Raw genomic sequence first — 18177 nt, 5'->3', positions numbered from 1 at the left:
CACTTTGAGATCTAATCTGTCAGATATAAGTATTGCTGCCCCAGCTTTTTTTTCATTTCCATTTGCGTGAAAAACCTTTTTCCATCCTTCACCATCAGTCTGTGTGCGTCTTTTTTTCTGAGGTGGGTTTCCTGTAGACAGCCGATATATGGGTCATGTTTTCTTATCCACTCAGTTACCCTATGTCTTTTGATTGGGGCATTTAATCCATTTACATTTAAAGTTATTATTGGTAGATACTTGTTTATTGCCATTTTTATTCTTTACCCCTGTGTTCCTTCTTCGTTTCCTATTTTTTCTTTAGCATTGCTTGCATTGCTGGTTTGGTGGTAATAAATTCCCATAGTCCTTTTTTGACTGTGAAGCTCCTGATTTCACCCTCAATTATGATTATAGCCTTGCTGGGTATAGTATTCTTGGGTTCAGACCCTTCCTTTGCATGACTTTGTATATTTCATTCCATTCCCTTCTTGCCTGATGTGTTTCTGTTGAGAAATCAGTCACTAGTCTGATGGGGGAGCCTTTGTAGGTAACTTTCTGTCTCTCTCTGGCCGCTTTTCAGATTCTTGCTTTGTTGTTGGTGTTTGCCAATTTAATTATAATGTGCCTTGGCGTCAGTCTTTTGGGGTTCATTTTGTTTGGGACTCTGTGAGCTTCTTGGATTTGTGTGAGTTTTTTCTTCCCTATATCAGGGAAGTTTTCTGTCATTTTCTCAAACAGGTTTTCTATTCCTTGCTCAGTTTCCTCTCCTTCTGGCACCCCTATTATGTGAATGTTGTTTCGTTTAGTGTTGTCCCAAAGTTCTCTTAGGCTCCCCTCTTGCTTCTTAATTTTTTTTTCTAGAAGCTGCTCTGCTTGGGTATTTTTTCCTACTACCTTGTCTTTTAGCTCACTGATGCGGTCCTCTGCTTCTTCTAGTCTACTGTTGATGCTTTCTATTGAGTTCTTTATAGCAATGATGTCATTTTTCATTTCTTCTTGGTTCTTCTTCATTTCCTCTTGGTTCTTACATATATTGTTGAATTTGTCTTCCATTCTTTTCATCCACCTTATGACCATTTCTCTGAATTCTTTCTCTGACAGATTTTTTGCCTCCATTGCCTCCATTTCATTTACTTCCTTTTCTGGTGATGCCTGTTTTTCTTTCATATGCAGACTGTTTCTTTGTCTCCCCATGATCTCTCTTCTCCAGGTGTTTGGTTATGTAGTTCTCTCTCTGTTGTTTGATTTAAAGGCACAAAATACAGCCCTGACTGGTTTGGCTCAGTGGATAGAGCGTCAGCCTGCCGACTGAATGGTCCCAGGTTCGATTTTGGTCAAGGGCATGTACCTTGGTTGCGGGCACATCCCCAGTAGGGGGTGTGCAGGAAGCAGTTGATTGATGTTTCTCTCTCACGGATGTTTCTAACTCTCTATCCCTCTCCCTTCCTCTCTGTAAAAAAATCAATAAAATATATATATTTTTAAAAAGGCACAAAATACAACACAACAAGGCACAATGCACAAGGCAATGAACACAAATGTATTCACGATACTAATAACCCCAAATAAAGGTGCCCACCAGAGAAAAGAGACTTAGGGGATAAGGAAGAAAGAATAGAGAAAAAGAAAAAAATAGAAAGAGAAAAAAAGAGTGCAAAAATGAAATTGGAAAAGGGGGAAAAAAGTAAAAGAGAAAAGAAAGAGAATGAAATAGAAGAGGGGAAGAAACTATATGGGGAGAAAACTCCAATAGAACAACCACTAATCCCAACAAATTCCAGCAACAGATACCTAGAGATGATTGCAAACTACAAACAACTAATATTAAGTGAGGCGAGGGAAAACAGAAGCAAAAATTAACCGTAAAAAACAACAACAAAAGAAAAAGAAAAAGCGAAACAATCTCACAAACAAGCATAAAAAAATCCCAATATAATCAACAATCAAGCAAACAACAACAAAACGACAGAGAAAATTATTTGGATAGTGAAGAAAGAGAAGAGAGAGGGTGTATATGTACTTAGAGCAAGGGATTAGAAATTAGATATATAAGTAGGGTGAAATTTTAACAGGGTAAAAAGAAGGAATAGGGAAAATCTAAAGCAGGAATAGGGTAAGAGAAACATGACAACAAAAGGGGAAAAGTGAGGAAGAGAGTGTTGGCATAAAGGTAATGTTGAGATAGAGTAAAATGATGCTAAAGGAAAGATGAAAATAGAATGTAGAACACTAATCCCAAAATAAAATAAAATGACACTTTTTTAAAAAAAGGTAAAATGGTAGTAGTGATAGTACTGGTTAAACATAAAAATGTAGTAATTGAAAAGGTAAAATCAGGTGATGAAAAAGAAAAAAAATTTAAATAAAAATGTGCAGTAGTGAAGGTTCTTCATTTCCTCTACTCTTCTGTTTGGCACGCCTTAGTCTTGTCAGGTATTCAGGAGAGTGTTGAAGTTCCCTTAGATACACTGTTCCTCCGTATTGTAAACCACAGTCCGATTTTAAAGCAGGCCGTATTTGTTTCCCAGACTGCCTTTATTTGTATTTACAGAAGAGTCAGTTCATGGTTCAGCCCCTGGGTGGCAGTGTTTCTGGATTGACCTCCGAGGCTACAAGTCCTCTCTAGCCAGTATTTAGTTTTTGTTTTCCCTATAGCACTTAATACTGGTTTGGGAGAGTCGGCTTCCCTAGAGCTGGTTCCTTGGTCGTTACTCCCCACTCTGATTCCCAGGTTCCACAAAAACAACTTTCCCCGGCAGTCTCTGTGAGTGACCCCAACTGGGTGATCCTATGTATTGGCTTTAATAATCAAAAGCAAAGATTTAAGGAGAAAAGGAAAAAAAAAGAGAGAGCCAGAGTTCGCAATTCTCCCAAAGTCTCTTCCATATGTCCTCTCTCCCCTGGCACTAAGCAGCCAGCACATTGGCAAAATCCGAGGCTGCCTTTTTGCACCCAGTCCAGCTATGGGCTGATTTTTAGAGTTCCCTTCTGCCAGCGGGATCTCTTCCACACTCGCGGATCACGCTGGCCCCAACGGCCGTGGACTTTGTGGGGCACAGACTTCCCCCGCGCACGCGTTCCTCTCTCCAACCTGAATTATAAACCACACCCTTATCTAGGTGAAATCTGACTTTTCTGTGAGGAGGAACACAGCTCGTCTGAGTCCAAGTATTCATGCTGCTTGAGATCCGGTGTTCCTGGGTTCATAGCTAGACCCTGGATGCCGTGATTGCAGGGTTTCTGGATGTATACGCTTCCGATATCAGCCATTCAAGATGGCTCAGTCTCCGGGCTAAGCCGGCTGCTCTGGGAGAGATTTCAGCAGCAGTGGAGGCTGCCCGGTTAGGGGAGCCCGATCCGGCAGTCTCCCACAGTCCCCTGGAGTATAGCTATCACTCACCCACAAATTTACACTCTCGGTACGTCCACACACTCTCCTTTCATTCTCTCACTCTCACACTGTCTTGCAGTCTGCCTTCCCATCAGCAGCCCTCTTCTGAATCCCCCCAAGCCTGATCTCTTTACCAATAGTTGTTCAGCCACACACCCTGGTGTTTTCTCCAGAGCATGCTTTCTCATTATTTGTAGTATGATTAGGATGAGAATTTCCCAAATCTTCAAATTCTGGTTCCTTTTTGCTTAACAATTCCTTCTTCAACTGATATCTTCCCTCACATTACTATTAGTAGCAAGGCTAAACCTTCAACTTGTGCTTCAAAGTTTTCAGCTAAATAACCAGTTCCATCACTTACAAGTTCTTTCCACACAACAGAACACAATTTACTTAAGTCATCTACCACTTTAAAGCAAGGATCACTTTCCTCTAGTTTCCAATAACATTTCTCATTTTCATCTGGGCACTCAGCAGAATCACCTTTGATATCCATGTTTCTAGCAACAGCCTCTCCAAGGCAATATAGGCTTTTCCTATCATGCATCTCAAAATTCTCCCATCCTCTCCCATTACCCAATTTCTAAGCCACTCCCACATTTTAGGTGTTTATTACAGCAGCACCTCCCTTTCATTTAACAAAGTCTGTCGCAGCGCTCTCCAGAGAGGCAGAACTTCTGAGCTGCACTCTAGAGGCATAATTGTTGTTTTTCTTGGTAAACTTGTCTTTGCTTTTAAGGCCTTCAACTGATTGGATGAGGCCCACCCACGTTATTGAGGGTGTTCTTTACTGAAAGCGTACTAATTGTAAATGTTAATTATATCTTAAAAATGCCTTAAGAGTAATATCACGATTGGTGTTTGACAAAACAACTGAACACCGTAGCCTAGGCAAGTTGACCATAATGGATTAAGCAAATAAACTGTAGGAGATCCACATAATGGAACTCTTACATTATTGATTAAAAGAGAGCAAGTTACATGAGATATATACTATGATCTCACTTTCATTTAAGAATAGAAAAAAATGGGTGTCACTCAAGTGGTTGGAGGAGTTTGATGATTATTTTTGCTTATCTGTAATCTTAAACTTGTATGATAAATGTGCGTGTTTTTGCTTAGTACAAAATATTTTCTTCTTTTTCTCAGCTTTACTGAGATATAATTGATACACAATATTGTGTAAGTTCAAGGTGTACAATGTGTTGATTTGATACACAGATACTGCAATATTACTACCATAGCATTATCCATCGTACCACATAATTGCCATTTCTTTTTTTATGGTGAGAACATTAAGATGTACACTCTCAGCAACTTTCAAGTACAATACAGCATTGTTAACTATTATCACCATCTTGTAAATTACATCCCCAGAACTCACGGCAAACTTTTTGACTCGAGGGCCACAATGGGTTCTTAAACTGGACCGGAGGGCCGAAACAAAAGCATGGATGGAGTGTTTGTGTGAACTAATATAAATTCAAAGAAAACATCATTACATAAAAGGGTACGGTCTTTTATTTCAATAGTTTTATTCATTTCAAACGGGCGGGATCCAGCCTGCGGGCCGTAGTTTGCCCATGGCTGCTTAGACCCACGTAACCACCACTCAACTCTGTTTCTATGAGGTCAGATTATCTTTTAGATTTCACATGTATGTGATAGCATGTAGTATTTGTCTTTCTCTGCCTGGCTCATTTTACTTCGCATAATGCCCTCAAAGTCCATTCATGTTGTTACAGATAACAGGATTTCCTTCTTTCCCGTGGCTTGAATACTATTCCATTGCATACGTGCGTGCGTGTGTGCGTGCGTGTGTGTGTGTGTGTGTGTTGTTTCCACATATTGGCTACTGTGAATAATGCTGCAATAAATGTGAGTGCAGCTATCTCTTCAGGATTCTGTTTTCATCTCTCTTGGATATATACCCAGAAGTAGATATCCTGGGTCATATGCTAGATCTATTTTTAAGTTTTTGAGGACTTTATACTGTTTTCCATAGAGGCTGCACCAATTTACATTCCCACCAACAGTGCAGAAGGGTTCCCTTTTCTCCACATCCTCACCAACATTTCTTACCTCTTATCTTTCTTATGATAGCCATTCTAACAGGTATGAGGTGGTATCTCACTGTGGTTTTAATTTGCATTTCCCTGATAATTACTGATGTTGAGCACCTTTTCATGTGCCTGCTTGCCATTTGTATGTCTTCTTTGGAAAAATGTCTATTTTGTTCCTTTGCCCAATTTTTGGTTGGGTTGTTTTTTGCAGTGAGTTATATGAGTTTTTAATATGTTTTGGATATTAACCCCTTATCAGATGTATGGTTTGCAGACATTTTCCCCATTTTGAGGTTGTCTTTTCATTTTGTTGATCTTTTGCTGTTGTGCAGAACCTTTCAATTTTCATATAGTCCCACTTAGTTTTGCCTTCATTGCTTTGTTGTCATATCCAAAAAATGTTGCTAAGATCCATGTCAAGAATTCTTTTCCCTATTATTTTCTTTTAGGAGTTACACATTTCCAGGTCTTATGTTTTAGTCTTTAATCCATTTTGAGTTAACCTTTGTGAGTAGTGTAAGATAGGCATCCAATTTTATTCTTCCACATGTAGTTATCCAGTTTTCCTAACACATTTATTGAAGAGACTGTCTTTTACCCATTGAGTATTGTTATCAAATATTAGTTCACGAAATATTTTCTTAATTATGAAAATGTTATATTAGTCATTCTTCCTCATCATCTTTCAGTAAAATTGAAGATTTGTCAGTAAGAGCTTTGAAAAGGATATATGTTTGGTCCCAGCCATGTGGCTCAGTTGGTGGTAGCATCATCCCGTACACCAAAAGGCTGTGGGTTTGATTCCTGGTCAGGGCACGTGCCGAAGTTTCAGGTCCCAGGTTGAGACATGTATGGGAGGCAACAAATCAATGTTTCTCATGTCAATGTTTCTCTCTCTCTCTCTCCCCCCTTCCTCTCTTTCTAAAAATCAATAAAAACATATCCTCAGATGAGGATTTAAAAAAGTTTTAAAAAGGACATATGTTTAACATTTCTATTTCTCAGAATTTGCTTTTAAGAAAACAACCCAAAATGCAGTTAAAGATTTATATCCAGTGATATTCATCACAGAGCTACTTATAATAAGATAAACTGGAACAATCCCAATACTCTTAAATCATGGCTTGGGTAAATAAAGTGCAATATTGCCATACAATGAAAAATAGTCATTGAGCATTCATTTTAATGAAGGGTGAATAAAGCTTATGTTAGGAGGACATAAAATGATGTATGTCCAAGTAATATCTTCATGGTGTAAAAGCACCTACAGGCAATAATAATAATAACAACAACAACAACAACAAATCCTGGAAGAAAATAAGCCAAAATGCAGATAGTTAGAGGTGCTATGCATGATTTAAGTAGCCTTCGCTATGCCTTTCTTTGTTTTCCAGGATTTTGCATGACATGTATTACTTTAAGCAGAGAAAACATTAAAATGCAAAAGCCGGTTTTAAAGGTTTGGCTCCTCCACTCTTGAATCAGTGAAATTTATGTAAAGCAGGAACCAACACACCAATTTACTGAAGACCATCTTCCTGAGAACTGATCTTGATGTGCGAGCCCTGTGGCTGAATCTCAGTCTTCAATTTGCTCAGCTAATCACAATAGTTCCTCCACCTTGAAATACAGCGAATTGAAAGCAGGACTCCCCGGATCCCGCTTTTCCTTCCTCACTGACTATTCCCCGGCTGGGGTTGCCCAGCCCTCCCTCATGTGCCAGCCTCTTCCCTGATGTGTCCTCAGACCTTCCCTCCACACACAGGCATCCCACGGGCAACCTCGATTAGGTCAACAGCTTCAACACCACAGACATGTTGACAGTTCCCAAGTTTCTTTCTAGGCCCCAGAGCTTCAGACGGCTGTGCAGCTGCTTTCCTGACACCGCATCTAATTGTCTAATGGGTCACTTCTATGGACTGAACTGCACCCTTCCCACAGTTCATTTCTTAAAGCCCTCAACCCCAATGGGACTGTATTTGGAAACAGAGGCTGTGAGGAGGTGATAAAGGTTAAGTTAGGTAATAAGGGTGGGGCCCTAATCCAACCAAGCTGATGACCCTATGTAAGGAGTAAGGGACACCAGAGAGCTTGCCCTTTCCCCACCCCCTATGTGAGGGTACAGCAGGCGGGTCAGAGGTGATCATCTGTAAGCCAGGAAGACAGCAAAACCTCGAGCATATATTTCCAGTCCCCAGAACTTTGAGAAAATAAATTTTTGTTGTTGGAATCATACAGTCTGCAGAATTTTGTTGTTACGCTGGAGGAGACTAATACAGCTACTCACATTTAATATGTCTAAAACTACCCTTCAAATTTGAACTTTCCCTAAGAACATCATTTTTGCAGTTTCTCAGGCCCAAAGTCTTAGACTTATCTTTCACTCCTCTCTCACTTTCCATATCGAGTCAGTCAGCAAATCCAGCTCTATCTTCAAAATCTATTCAGAAAGGAGCCGCTATTCAGGGCCTTCACCCCTACCAACTACACTGGGAAAGCCAGCAATTTCTTTTAAAATCAACTTTTAAAAAATTTCCATTACAGTTGACATTCAGTATTACACTAGTTTCAGGTGTACAGCATAGTGGTTAGACATATAAACTATGAAGTGATCCCCCCAATAAGTCTAGCACCCACCTGACGCCATATTTGTTATTACAATATTATTGACTATACTAGGGCCTGGTGCACGAAATTTGTGCAGGAGGGTGGGGGTGTCCCTCAGCCCAGCCTGCACCCTCTCCAATCTGGGACCCCTCGAGGGATGTCCAACTGCCGGTTTAGGCCCAATCCCACATGATCCAGGACCACTGGCTCCTAACCACTCACTTGCCTGCCTGCCTAATGCCCCCAACTGCCCTCCCCTGCCTGATCTTGCCCCTAACTGCCTCTGCCTCAGCCCCCACCACCATGGCTTTGTCTGGAAGGAAGTCAGATGTCTGAAAGATGGCTGGTTGACCTGGTCTAATGAGCATATTACCCTTTTATTAGTATAGATGCCCTAAGCTGTACTTTTACATCCTCATGACTATTTGTAACTGCCAATTTGTACTTCTTAATCCCTTCACTTTTTTCCACCTAGTCCTCCAAGCCCCTCCCATCTGGCAACGATCAATTTGTTCTCTGTGTCTATGAATACGTTTCTGTTTTATGTTGTCTTTTAGATTCCACATATAAGTAAAATCATGTATTTGTTTTTCTCTGACTTATTTCACTCAGCATCATATCCTTAGGTCCGTAATATTGTCACAAATGTTAAGATGTCATGATTTTTATGGCTGAGATACACTTCATTGTGTATATGCACCACATCTTTATCCTTTGGTCTTTTGACTAGAGCAGTGGTCGGCAAACTGCAGCCTCACGAGCCACATGCAGCTCTTTGGCCCCTTGAGTGTGGCCACGAAGTTTCAATCGCACTGTACACGTGCGCCCGCACGTGGTATTTTGTGGAAGAGCCACACTCAAGGGGCTGCAGTTTGCCGATTACTGAACTAGAGCATTTACCACATTTACATTTGAAGTAATTATTGACAGGTATATGGTTATTGCCATTTTATTGTTTTCTGATTGTTTTTGTAGTTTTTCTGTTCCTTTCTTTTTTTTTATTTTTTATTTTATTTTTTAATTTATTGCTTAAAGTATTACAAAGGGTATTACATATGTGTCCATTTTATCCCCCCGCCCTAGACAGTCCCCTAGCCTCCCCTACCCCCCAGTGTCTTATGTTCATTGGTTATGCTTATATGCATGCATACAAGTCCTTTAGTTGATCTCTTACCCCCCTCCCTCCTGCCCCCCAACCCTCCCCGGCCTTCCCGCTGCAGTTTGACAGTCTGTTTGAGGCAGCTCTGCCTCTGTATCTATTATTGTTCATAAGTTTATAACGGCCTCTATGATCCATGAACGAGTGAGATCTCTGTTCCCTTCTTATTTTCTTGCTCTGCTCTCTCTCTTGTATATTGGCTTTCTATAATGTTGTGTTTGGATTCCTTTCTCTTTATTTCTTGTATATGTCTGATTTGTGGTTACTATATGCTTCATATATATTAATATATATCAAACTACCTTTACAGCAGTCTATTTTAAGTTGATGATAGTTTAAGTTCAAACACATTCTAACATCACTATCATTTTTACTCTCCACATTTGTTTTTGTCATTATTTTTTTAAAAATGTATCTTTATTGATTTCAGAGAGGGAGAGGGAAAAAGAGATAGAAACATCCATGATGAGAATCATTGATTGGCTGCCTCCTGCATGTCCCCTACAGGGGATCAAGCCCGCAACCTGGAATCGAACCTGGGACCCTTCAGTCTGCAGGCTGACACTCTATCCATTGAGCCAAACCAGCTAGGGCTTGTCATTATTTTTTACTTCTTTTGTGTATGTGTGTCTGCCTTAATTTACTATTGTAATCACACATGATCTTCCTTTAGTGTTGGTTGATCCATTACTTTTGTTTGCCTTTGCCTGTTAGAATTTTTTTTCCGAGATATTTTCTTATTCATATTTTTTATTCCTCTCCTTCTCCCCCTTCCCCCATTTCTGTTAAGTCCCTTTAACATCTTATAATGCTGGTTTAGTGGTGATGAACTTTAGATTTTCTTATCTGGGAAGCTTTTTATTTCTCCTTTGATTCTGAATTACAGCCTTTCTGAATAGAGTCATCTTGGTTGTAGGTCCTTGCTTTTCATCACTCTGAATTGTGAACAAAAAAAGGGGGGGTTCCCATGGAAAGTCATCTCACAGGGTGATCTGATCACAAAGGCCTAACTGGGCCGGTCATGGTGGGTAGTCAAGCCCAGGCATATGACTTTGTAGTAAAAGGTTTGTCTTTGCCTTATGCAAGCCCTGGCCATTGTTTCTGTGCATCTAGGGGAACAGTTTTGAAATAAACTGCAGCCACTCTCAAGAGAGCACAGAATCTTGTTAACTGTCTTGTTACTCAATTTCCAACCTGCTTTCTCTCACCTTCATGTTATCTTCCTTAGTTCCCGCCTTAATTTCAAATGTATAAAAGATGCTGCAAAACTATTATTCTTTGAAGCACTTGAGAGCCTGCTCCCCAACATATGTCATCAGTTTGGCTCAAATATAAAAATTCTCTACAGGTTTGGACATTTCTTACATTGACAGAATATTTCATGCCAACCCCTCTGGCCTGCAGAGTTTCTGTTGAGAAATCAGCTGATAGTCTCATGGGAGTCCCCTTGTAAGTCCCCTTGCCTTTCTCTTGCTGTTTTATTATTTTTTATTATTATTATTTTTTTTTAAATATATTTTATTGATTTTTTACAGAGAGGAAGGGAGAGAGACAGAGAGTTAGAAACATCGATGAGAGAGAAACATCGATCAGCTGCCTCCTGCACACCTCCCACTGGGGATGTGCCCGCAACCAAGGTACATGCCCTTGACCGGAATCGAACCTGGGACCTTTCAGTCCGCAGGCCGACGCTCTATCCACTGAGCCAAACCGGTTTTGGCTGTTTTATTTTTTAAAAAATATATTTTATTGATATTTTACAGAGAGGAAGTGAGAGGGATAGAGAGCTAGAAACATCGATGAGAGAGAAACATCGATCAGCTGCCTCCTGCACACCCCCTACTGGGGATGTGCCCCCAACCAAGGTGCCCTTGACTGGAATCGAACCTGGGACCTTTCCGTCCGCAGGCCGCGCTCTATCCACTGAGCCAAACCAGTTAGGGCAGTGGTTCTCAACCTTGGCTGCATGTTAGAATCACCTGGGAATCTTTTTGAAATTCTGATCAGAGGTCCTGAAATCAGGATTTTAAAGATTCCCAGGTGATTCTAATGTGCAGCCAAGGTTGAGAACCACTGGGTTAGGGCCTCTTGCTGTTTTTAAGATTCTCTCTTTGTCTTTGTCCTGTGCTATTTTAATTATTATGTCTTGCTGTGGGCCTCTTTGGGTTCATAAGCCAGCCATTTCTCAACTGGAGTGCTGCAAAAAGAGGCATTTCAAAGGTGTGTGAACCTAGACCAGGGGTGGGCAAACTTTTTGACTCGAGGGCCACAATGGGTTCTTAAACTGGACCGGAGGCCGGAACAAAAGCATGGATGGAGTGTTTGTGTGAACTAATATAAATTCAAAGTAAACATCATTACAGAAATGTGTACAGTCTTTTTTTTTTTTTAGTTTTATTCATTTCAAACGGGCCGTAGTTTGCCCACGGCTGACCTAGATGCACAACAATGGACAGGACCAACTTAAGGTAAATACTGAGCTTTGCTAAGAATGCTAAAGGCCTAGGACAGTGATGGCGAACCTATGACATGCGTGTCAGAGGTGACACGCGAACTCATTTTTTTGGTTGATTTTTCTTTGTTAAATGGCATTTAAATATATAAAATAAATATCAAAAATATAAATCTTTGTTTTACTATGGTTGCAAATATCAAAAAATGTCTCTATGTGACACGGCACCAGAGTTAAGTTAGGGTTTTCAAAATGCTGACACACCGAGCTCAAAGGTTCGCCATCACCGGCCTAGGACGTCACTGCCCCCCGTGACTGCCGTCAGGAATCTGTAATCAGATCACCTGGAGAGGTTCCTCTTCCTCACTGGGTTTGTCAGGTTTATTAGAGAGCCCCATTTTGGTCCATACTCTTAACTGGCAAACCCGTGTGGACCCTGAGAAAGGAGACACCTATTAAAAAGGCTCAAATGAAAAAACCACCACAGAGCCCAGCAGCCCTTTCCACACGGGGCTCTCGCTGCAAGCCCCGCTCCAGGGAGCCGCCGGCGAGAACTTCCCGCCCCTGCACTGAGCCGCCCGCCTGCCCGTGCTCCTGGGCTGAGCAGCGCCTCGGACGGCTTCCTGGGGCCCCATCACCCACAGGACACGGCCCATCCAGCCAGAGCAGTGCGGCCTGGGCCGATCGGACTGGGAGGCTGTGTCTGATGAGGGTCGACTAGTCAGGGGCGAGGAAGGAAGACTTGTGTTTATAAGTCAGCGCTCCTCCGGCTCAGGGAGCCCGCCCTCCGTGTGCACAGAAGACTGAAGACGGGGCTTCAGCTCCTGACCAGCCTGGGCAGGGCAGAGGCAGCGCAGGGCAGGGGCAGGGCAAAGGCAGGGCAGAGGCAGCGCAGGGCAGGGGCGGCAGGGCAAGAGACAGGGCAGGAAAGAGAGGGCAGGGCAGAGGCAGGGCAGGGCAGAGGCAGCGCAGGGCAGGGGCAGGGCAGAGGCAGAGCAGCGCAGGGCAGGGGCAGGGCAGGGCAGAGGCAGGGCAGAGGCAGCGCAGGGCAGAGGCAGGGCAGAGACAGGGCAGGAAAGAGAGGGCAGGGCAGAGGCAGGGCAGGGCAGAGGCAGCGCAGGGCAGAGGCAGGGCAGGGCAAGGGCAGAGGGCAGGGCAGGGCAGAGGCAGCGCAGGGCAGGGCAGGGCAGGGGCAGGGCAGAGCCACCGCAGGGCAGAGGCAGGGCAGGAAAGAGAGGGCAGGGCAGGGGCAGGGCAGAGACAGGGCAGAGCAGGGCCAGGGCAGGGGCGGCTGAGAGCCCCACAGCCGCCGCGTCGCCCCCAGAGGGTGCGCTGAGCCTGCCCCGCCCCCGGCATCCCAGGCGGGGACTGATTCCTGGCGACAGGCTCCGCCCACGGCGATGCCGACACTCGCCCTCCCGTCTCCAGCTCGGGGCCCCGACACCCGCCCGGGGGAGCGGTCGCCTCTGGGCCCCGCCCCCTTCGCCTCCGCGCCGAACACCTACGTGCGCCCGCGGCCTCCGTGGACCTCGGGGCGGCGGCTGGGCCTGGTTTTGCTCGCCGCCCTGAGCGCGGCCGAAGCCGCCGAGACCCTCCCAGGCGCCCAGGGCGCTTCCGTGGCGGCGCGGGACCGAGGCAACACCGCGGTTACCGCACGCCGTCGCCGCCACGGCCCGGAGGCGGGACTTCCTGTGTTGGCGCCGAGAATTTCCGGGGGAACCGGAAGTGCCCGGGGAGCAGCCCCGGGAGGCCGCGCGTACCCAGTGCGCACCATGGGCAAGCGGGACCGGGCGGAGCGCGGTGAGCTTCCCCCTTGGACGCCGGCGGGGCAGTGCGGGTCCGGGGCGCGGGGGTGGAGTGCGGGGCCAGGTCCGGGCGCGGGGGGGTGGGGGAGTGCGGGGCCGGGTCGGGGCCCCCGCGGGGCAGTGTGGGTCCGGGGCGCGGGGGTGGAGTGCGGGGCCGGGTCGGGGCCCCCGCGGGGCAGTGTGGGTCCGGGGCGCGGGGGTGGAGTGCGGGGCCGGGTCGGGGCCCCCGCGGGGCAGTGTGGGTCCGGGGCGCGGGGGTGGAGTGCGGGGCCGGGTCGGGGCCCCCGCGGGGCAGTGTGGGTCCGGGGCGCGGGGGTGGAGTGCGGGGCCGGGTCGGGGCCCCCGCGGGGCAGTGCGGGTCCGGGGCGCGGGGGTGGAGTGCGGGGCCGGGTCGGGGCCCCCGCGGGGCAGTGCGGGTCCGGGGCGCGGGGGTGGAGTGCGGGGCCGGGTCGGGGCCCCCGCGGGGCAGTGCGGGTCCGGGGCGCGGGGGTGGAGTGCGGGGCCGGGTCGGGGCCCCCGCGGGGCAGTGCGGGTCCGGGGCGCGGGGGTGGAGTGCGGGGCCAGGTCCGGGCGCGGGGGGGTGGGGGAGTGCGGGGCCGGGTCGGGGCCCCCGCGGGGCAGTGTGGGTCCGGGGCGCGGGGGTGGAGTGCGGGGCCGGGTCGGGGCCCCCGCGGGGCAGTGCGGGGCGCTGAGGCTGGCTCCTGCAGTGGCGGCGGGGCCCTCGGCGGCCGCTCAGGGCGTGTGGTCCCGCAGACAGGAAGAAGGCCAAGAGGAAGCACTACGAGGACGAGGAGGAAGATGAAGACGACGCCCCTGGAAATGACCCTCAGGAGGCGGTGCCCTCGGCCGCGGGGAAGCAGGTGGAGGAGTCCAGCACGAAGCTGGACGAGTATGGAGCCAAGGACTACCGGCCGCAGATGCCGCTGAAGGACGACCACCCCTCCCGGCCCCTCTGGGTGGTGAGCGCGCTCCGCCAGGCCCGACCCGGGGGCCTCCCTGCATCCGGGTGGGAGAGCAGCGGCGTGGGGGAGAGCAGCGGCGTGGGGGAGAGCAGCGGCGTGGGGGCGAGCAGCCGGGTGGGGCAACTACTGATTTTGTAAACTATTCTGTTTTCTCTCCACTCTTGTATCTGATCAGACAGGCTGAATTGAGTACAAAAATATCCCTGGTGTTGGGTAGATTAACCAGTTAACTGCCAAGCTCCAAAACAAACTATCCCCACACGCCATAATATTTTGAGTTTAATTTAAAAAATCAATTTGCATGAATATTATAAAGATAAATATATTACAATTCGGGTGTTCTTGGATATTTTCCATTGAAAATTCTTATGAAAAAATGATTTTAAAGCATCTGTAGATGCTTATGGCGTACAAAGGGTTAAAGACAACTTTTTGGGCAGCTTATCTTTTATAGAAAACTAGAGGCCTTCCTTCCCCCAGCTGGCTTCGCGCACCTTTCCCTGGCTGCTGGCACCAGCTTCCCTCTGGCACCCGGGACTGGGGCTTCCCTCGTAGATCCGGCTTCATCTGGAAGATCGTCTGGAAGGACGACGTCTGGTCTAATTAGCATATTATGCTTTTATTGTAGATGATATCTAAAAGAGTCTAGTAGTCTTTGAAACTCACTAGTTTCTTTGTGTCTGTCTGGTGTTTCTCAGGCTCCTGATGGCCACATTTTCTTAGAAGCCTTCTCTCCAGTTTACAAATATGCCCAAGACTTCCTGGTGGCTATTGCAGAGCCAGTGTGCCGGCCAGCCCACGTGCATGAGTACAAACTGACCGCCTACTCCTTGTATGCAGCCGTCAGCGTGGGGCTGCAGACCAGTGACATCACTGAGTACCTCAGGAAGCTCAGCAAGACCGGAGTCCCTGATGGAATTGTTCAGTTTATTAAGGCAAGTTCGATTATTAAGGCAAAGGCTGGTTTGAGTCCCGGTCAGGGCACATGCCTAGGTTGTGGGTTTGATCTCAGGTCAGGGCGTCTGTCTCTCTCACATCATGTTTCTCTCTCTTTCTCTCTCTCTCCCTCTCTCCCCCCACCCTTGCCCCCTTCCTCTCTGTCAAATCAATAAAAACATAACCTCGGGTAAGGATTAAAAAAAGAAAGAAAATGCCATTCAGAACTAGTGTGGGGAGCAAGATAACGGATTCTTGCAGCTGCTACTCCTGCTGATCCAGCGCTGTGTTCCTGCTGAGGCCACACTCCCAGGAGCTGCTCTTAGCCAGTGAGCTCACACTGGCCAGGGGTGTTTAGGAGTGCAGCCCGTTGTTGGTGTTATGTACTGAATTGTGTGCCCTCCAAAATGCATATCTTGGACCCCTAACCACTAATGAGCTGTGTTTGAAATAAGGAAGTAAGAGTGGGCCCTGCTCCAAAGGATCAGTGTCCTTACGAGAAGAGGCATCAGGAGGCTTGTGGGCGTCTCTCTCTGCATGTTCGTGGGAGTACACAGCAAGGAAGTAGCCTCTGGGAGCCAGGCGGGAACGGGTCCATGGCACCTTCACTGTGGACTTCCAGAAATAAGTTTCTGTTGTTAAACCACCCAGTCTGTGGTCTATGTAACAGCCCAAGTAGACTAGTAGAGATGGTAAACTCCATCTAAGGTTGAGCGTCTGCACCAGGCAACAGTCAACAATGTTCATTAGGGAGAGTCACAAAGGACTTCCGATGTTGAAGTGGGCAGGGCTCCACGCGAAAAGCAGTTGAGCATGCTTGGGTTTGTTCTGCGAGATACGCGTGTGCCTTTCAGAAGAGATGGACACTGGCTTTCCTTGCCCTCTGCTGATCTAAAGGGAATTGGATTCAGACCCCCAGTCTGAGTGGCAGAAGGTGAATGCCTCTGGCCTCCGGGACAGAATGCCTCTACCCTCAGAAGCTGGCCGGCCCTGGGAGAGCTCTTCTCTCGTGATATGTAAGGCTACCCAGGGAGAAGGGCCTGTACCTTGCAGGAATGAGCCCTGTCAGCACTCTGCTGTCCTCCGTCCTTGCTAGGAGAAGCCTGCAGGAATGTGGGTGCAGTGGTAGGTCCAGAAGGGCAGCAGCCCTGGGTCTGAGGAGTGGCTTTTCGTGGACAACACACCACCTCTGCTGCATACCACCCTGAGACTGCTGGGACCGGGAGGGGTGCATTATAGTCTCTGTCATAGAGAAGCGTGCATGCTGTTGGGGAAATAGGGAATCTGGGGAGGAGGCTAGGAGGCTTTGTATTTAATTACACAGCAAACAGTTACTGAGCACACTCACTGGCCAGCTGTGTGCTGGGAGCTGGAGGAATGCTGGTGTAGCAGGCTGGATCTGTGAGTTAGGATGGGGCTATGGGAGTGAAGAAGAAAGGGAAAATAAAGATTGTAAGCTGTGTTTTATTAAGAGATGTGAATCAAAACTAACCAGTCAAGAGGGAGGTTTTGCTGTAAAAAAGAAGAGGCTGATAGAAAAGGCTCAAATCAGGCAGTTCTGACCCTATTAGGATTGCATATTGAGTTTTCCACATGGGGGGCAGGGCGTGCTGGTAATGAAAGCGTTCTGAGGGAGCGACAGGTTGCTCATTTTGCCTGTTTGATTTGTCGCTTGCAGTTGTGTACTGTCAGTTATGGAAAAGTCAAGTTGGTCCTGAAGCACAACAGGTAAGGGATTCCGTAACAGGCTCGTCGAGGCACTTTCACTGGCCACCATGTCCCCCCAAGCAGTGGAGGTGAGGCTCAGATCCCGGCTTATTTATCTTCAAAGTATGGCTTTGCCCACAACCCTCATAGGGCATGGTTATATCATAGCCAATAGTTCATAGCTCTCACTTGGCAAAGGGCCATGGAGGGGAGAGAGTAGAGAGAGGCCTGAGGCCAGTGTTTTTAGACCACGTAATTGAGCAGCGGAACCTTCTGAAAATGGCGGCTGGTCAGTCGGCACATCCTTCCTCTTGTAGGTACTTTGTGGAAAGCTCCCACCCCGATGTCATCCAGCATCTTCTTCAGGACCCAGTGATCCGGGAGTGCCGCCTGCGGAGCTCTGAGGGGGAGGCCACCGAGCTCATCACAGAAACGTTCACCAGCAGATCTGCTGTGCGTGAGCTTTCGGGTCCCCCTGGGGGTGGGGGCATTTAGTACTGTTCCCTCAGATGCTTCTAGTTCAGTCTTTGCAACCTAGTGACCCTGCAATTTTCTTGCAACCGTAGGACTTGCTTGCTAACAGAGGGGTTAACTGTTGCATGCAAACGTAGGCCCTGTCTTTCTCTTATAGATTGCAAAGACTGCTGAAGGCAGTGGTGGGCCCTCCACTTCCCGGGAGACAGATCCACAGGGTAAATCTGACATCCCTACGGACCTGTTTGACTTTTATGAGCAAATGGACAAGGATGAGGAAGAAGAAGAAGAGACACAGACAGTATCTTTTGAAGTCAAGCAGGTTAGTGAAGAGGTCCCTTCCTGGTTCCTTCTCAGTCAGCAATGTTGGAAGCCGGTCCTGCGCGGACTCTCTGGTCTGGGAGAGGCAGGAAGGCCCAGCTCCTCCTTACTGTCTGTGGAGTCAGGAATGTGCCCCACTCCTCAGGCTGGTGGTCAGCCTTCCCCAATTCCTAGGGACGTGTGAGAAATGGTGCCAGAGGGGCATTTCTGGTGGCTGGTTGGATTTCATTTTGTCTCTGTCCTTAGTTTGGGTTGCTTTTCCATGTGTTAGCCCAGCTGTTATTAACCAAGATCTCCCATCCAAGTACTAACCAGGCC

General features: G+C 47.1%; 1 protein-coding gene across 5 annotated transcripts in view; it reads left to right on the top strand.

Moving 5' to 3' along the window:
• Positions 1–13065: 13065 nt before the first annotated feature.
• The window catches only part of ERCC3 (ERCC excision repair 3, TFIIH core complex helicase subunit), a 49158-nt gene continuing 44046 nt past the window's right edge, over positions 13066–18177 (top strand). Inside the window, exons 1-6 of one of the 5 annotated variants that reach the window (XM_036318730.1) lie at positions 13066–13454; positions 14213–14418; positions 15120–15356; positions 17036–17085; positions 17382–17517; positions 17696–17860. In XM_036318730.1, coding sequence (XP_036174623.1) covers positions 13427–13454; positions 14213–14418; positions 15120–15356; positions 17036–17085; positions 17382–17517; positions 17696–17860 — 822 coding nt within the window. In that variant the 5' untranslated portion in view covers positions 13066–13426. The remainder of the gene's footprint in view (positions 13455–14212; positions 14419–15119; positions 15357–17035; positions 17086–17381; positions 17518–17695; positions 17861–18177) is intronic. The other 4 variants (XM_036318728.1, XM_036318729.1, XM_036318726.1 and 1 more) reach the window with 4 other exon arrangements.

The sequence above is a fragment of the Myotis myotis genome, unplaced genomic scaffold (assembly GCF_014108235.1).
Source record: "Myotis myotis isolate mMyoMyo1 unplaced genomic scaffold, mMyoMyo1.p scaffold_m19_p_8, whole genome shotgun sequence".
NCBI classification, from domain to species: Eukaryota; Metazoa; Chordata; class Mammalia; order Chiroptera; family Vespertilionidae; genus Myotis; species Myotis myotis.
The sequence above is the reverse complement of the archived record's forward strand: the minus strand, read 5'-3'. Positions and strand labels throughout refer to the sequence as shown.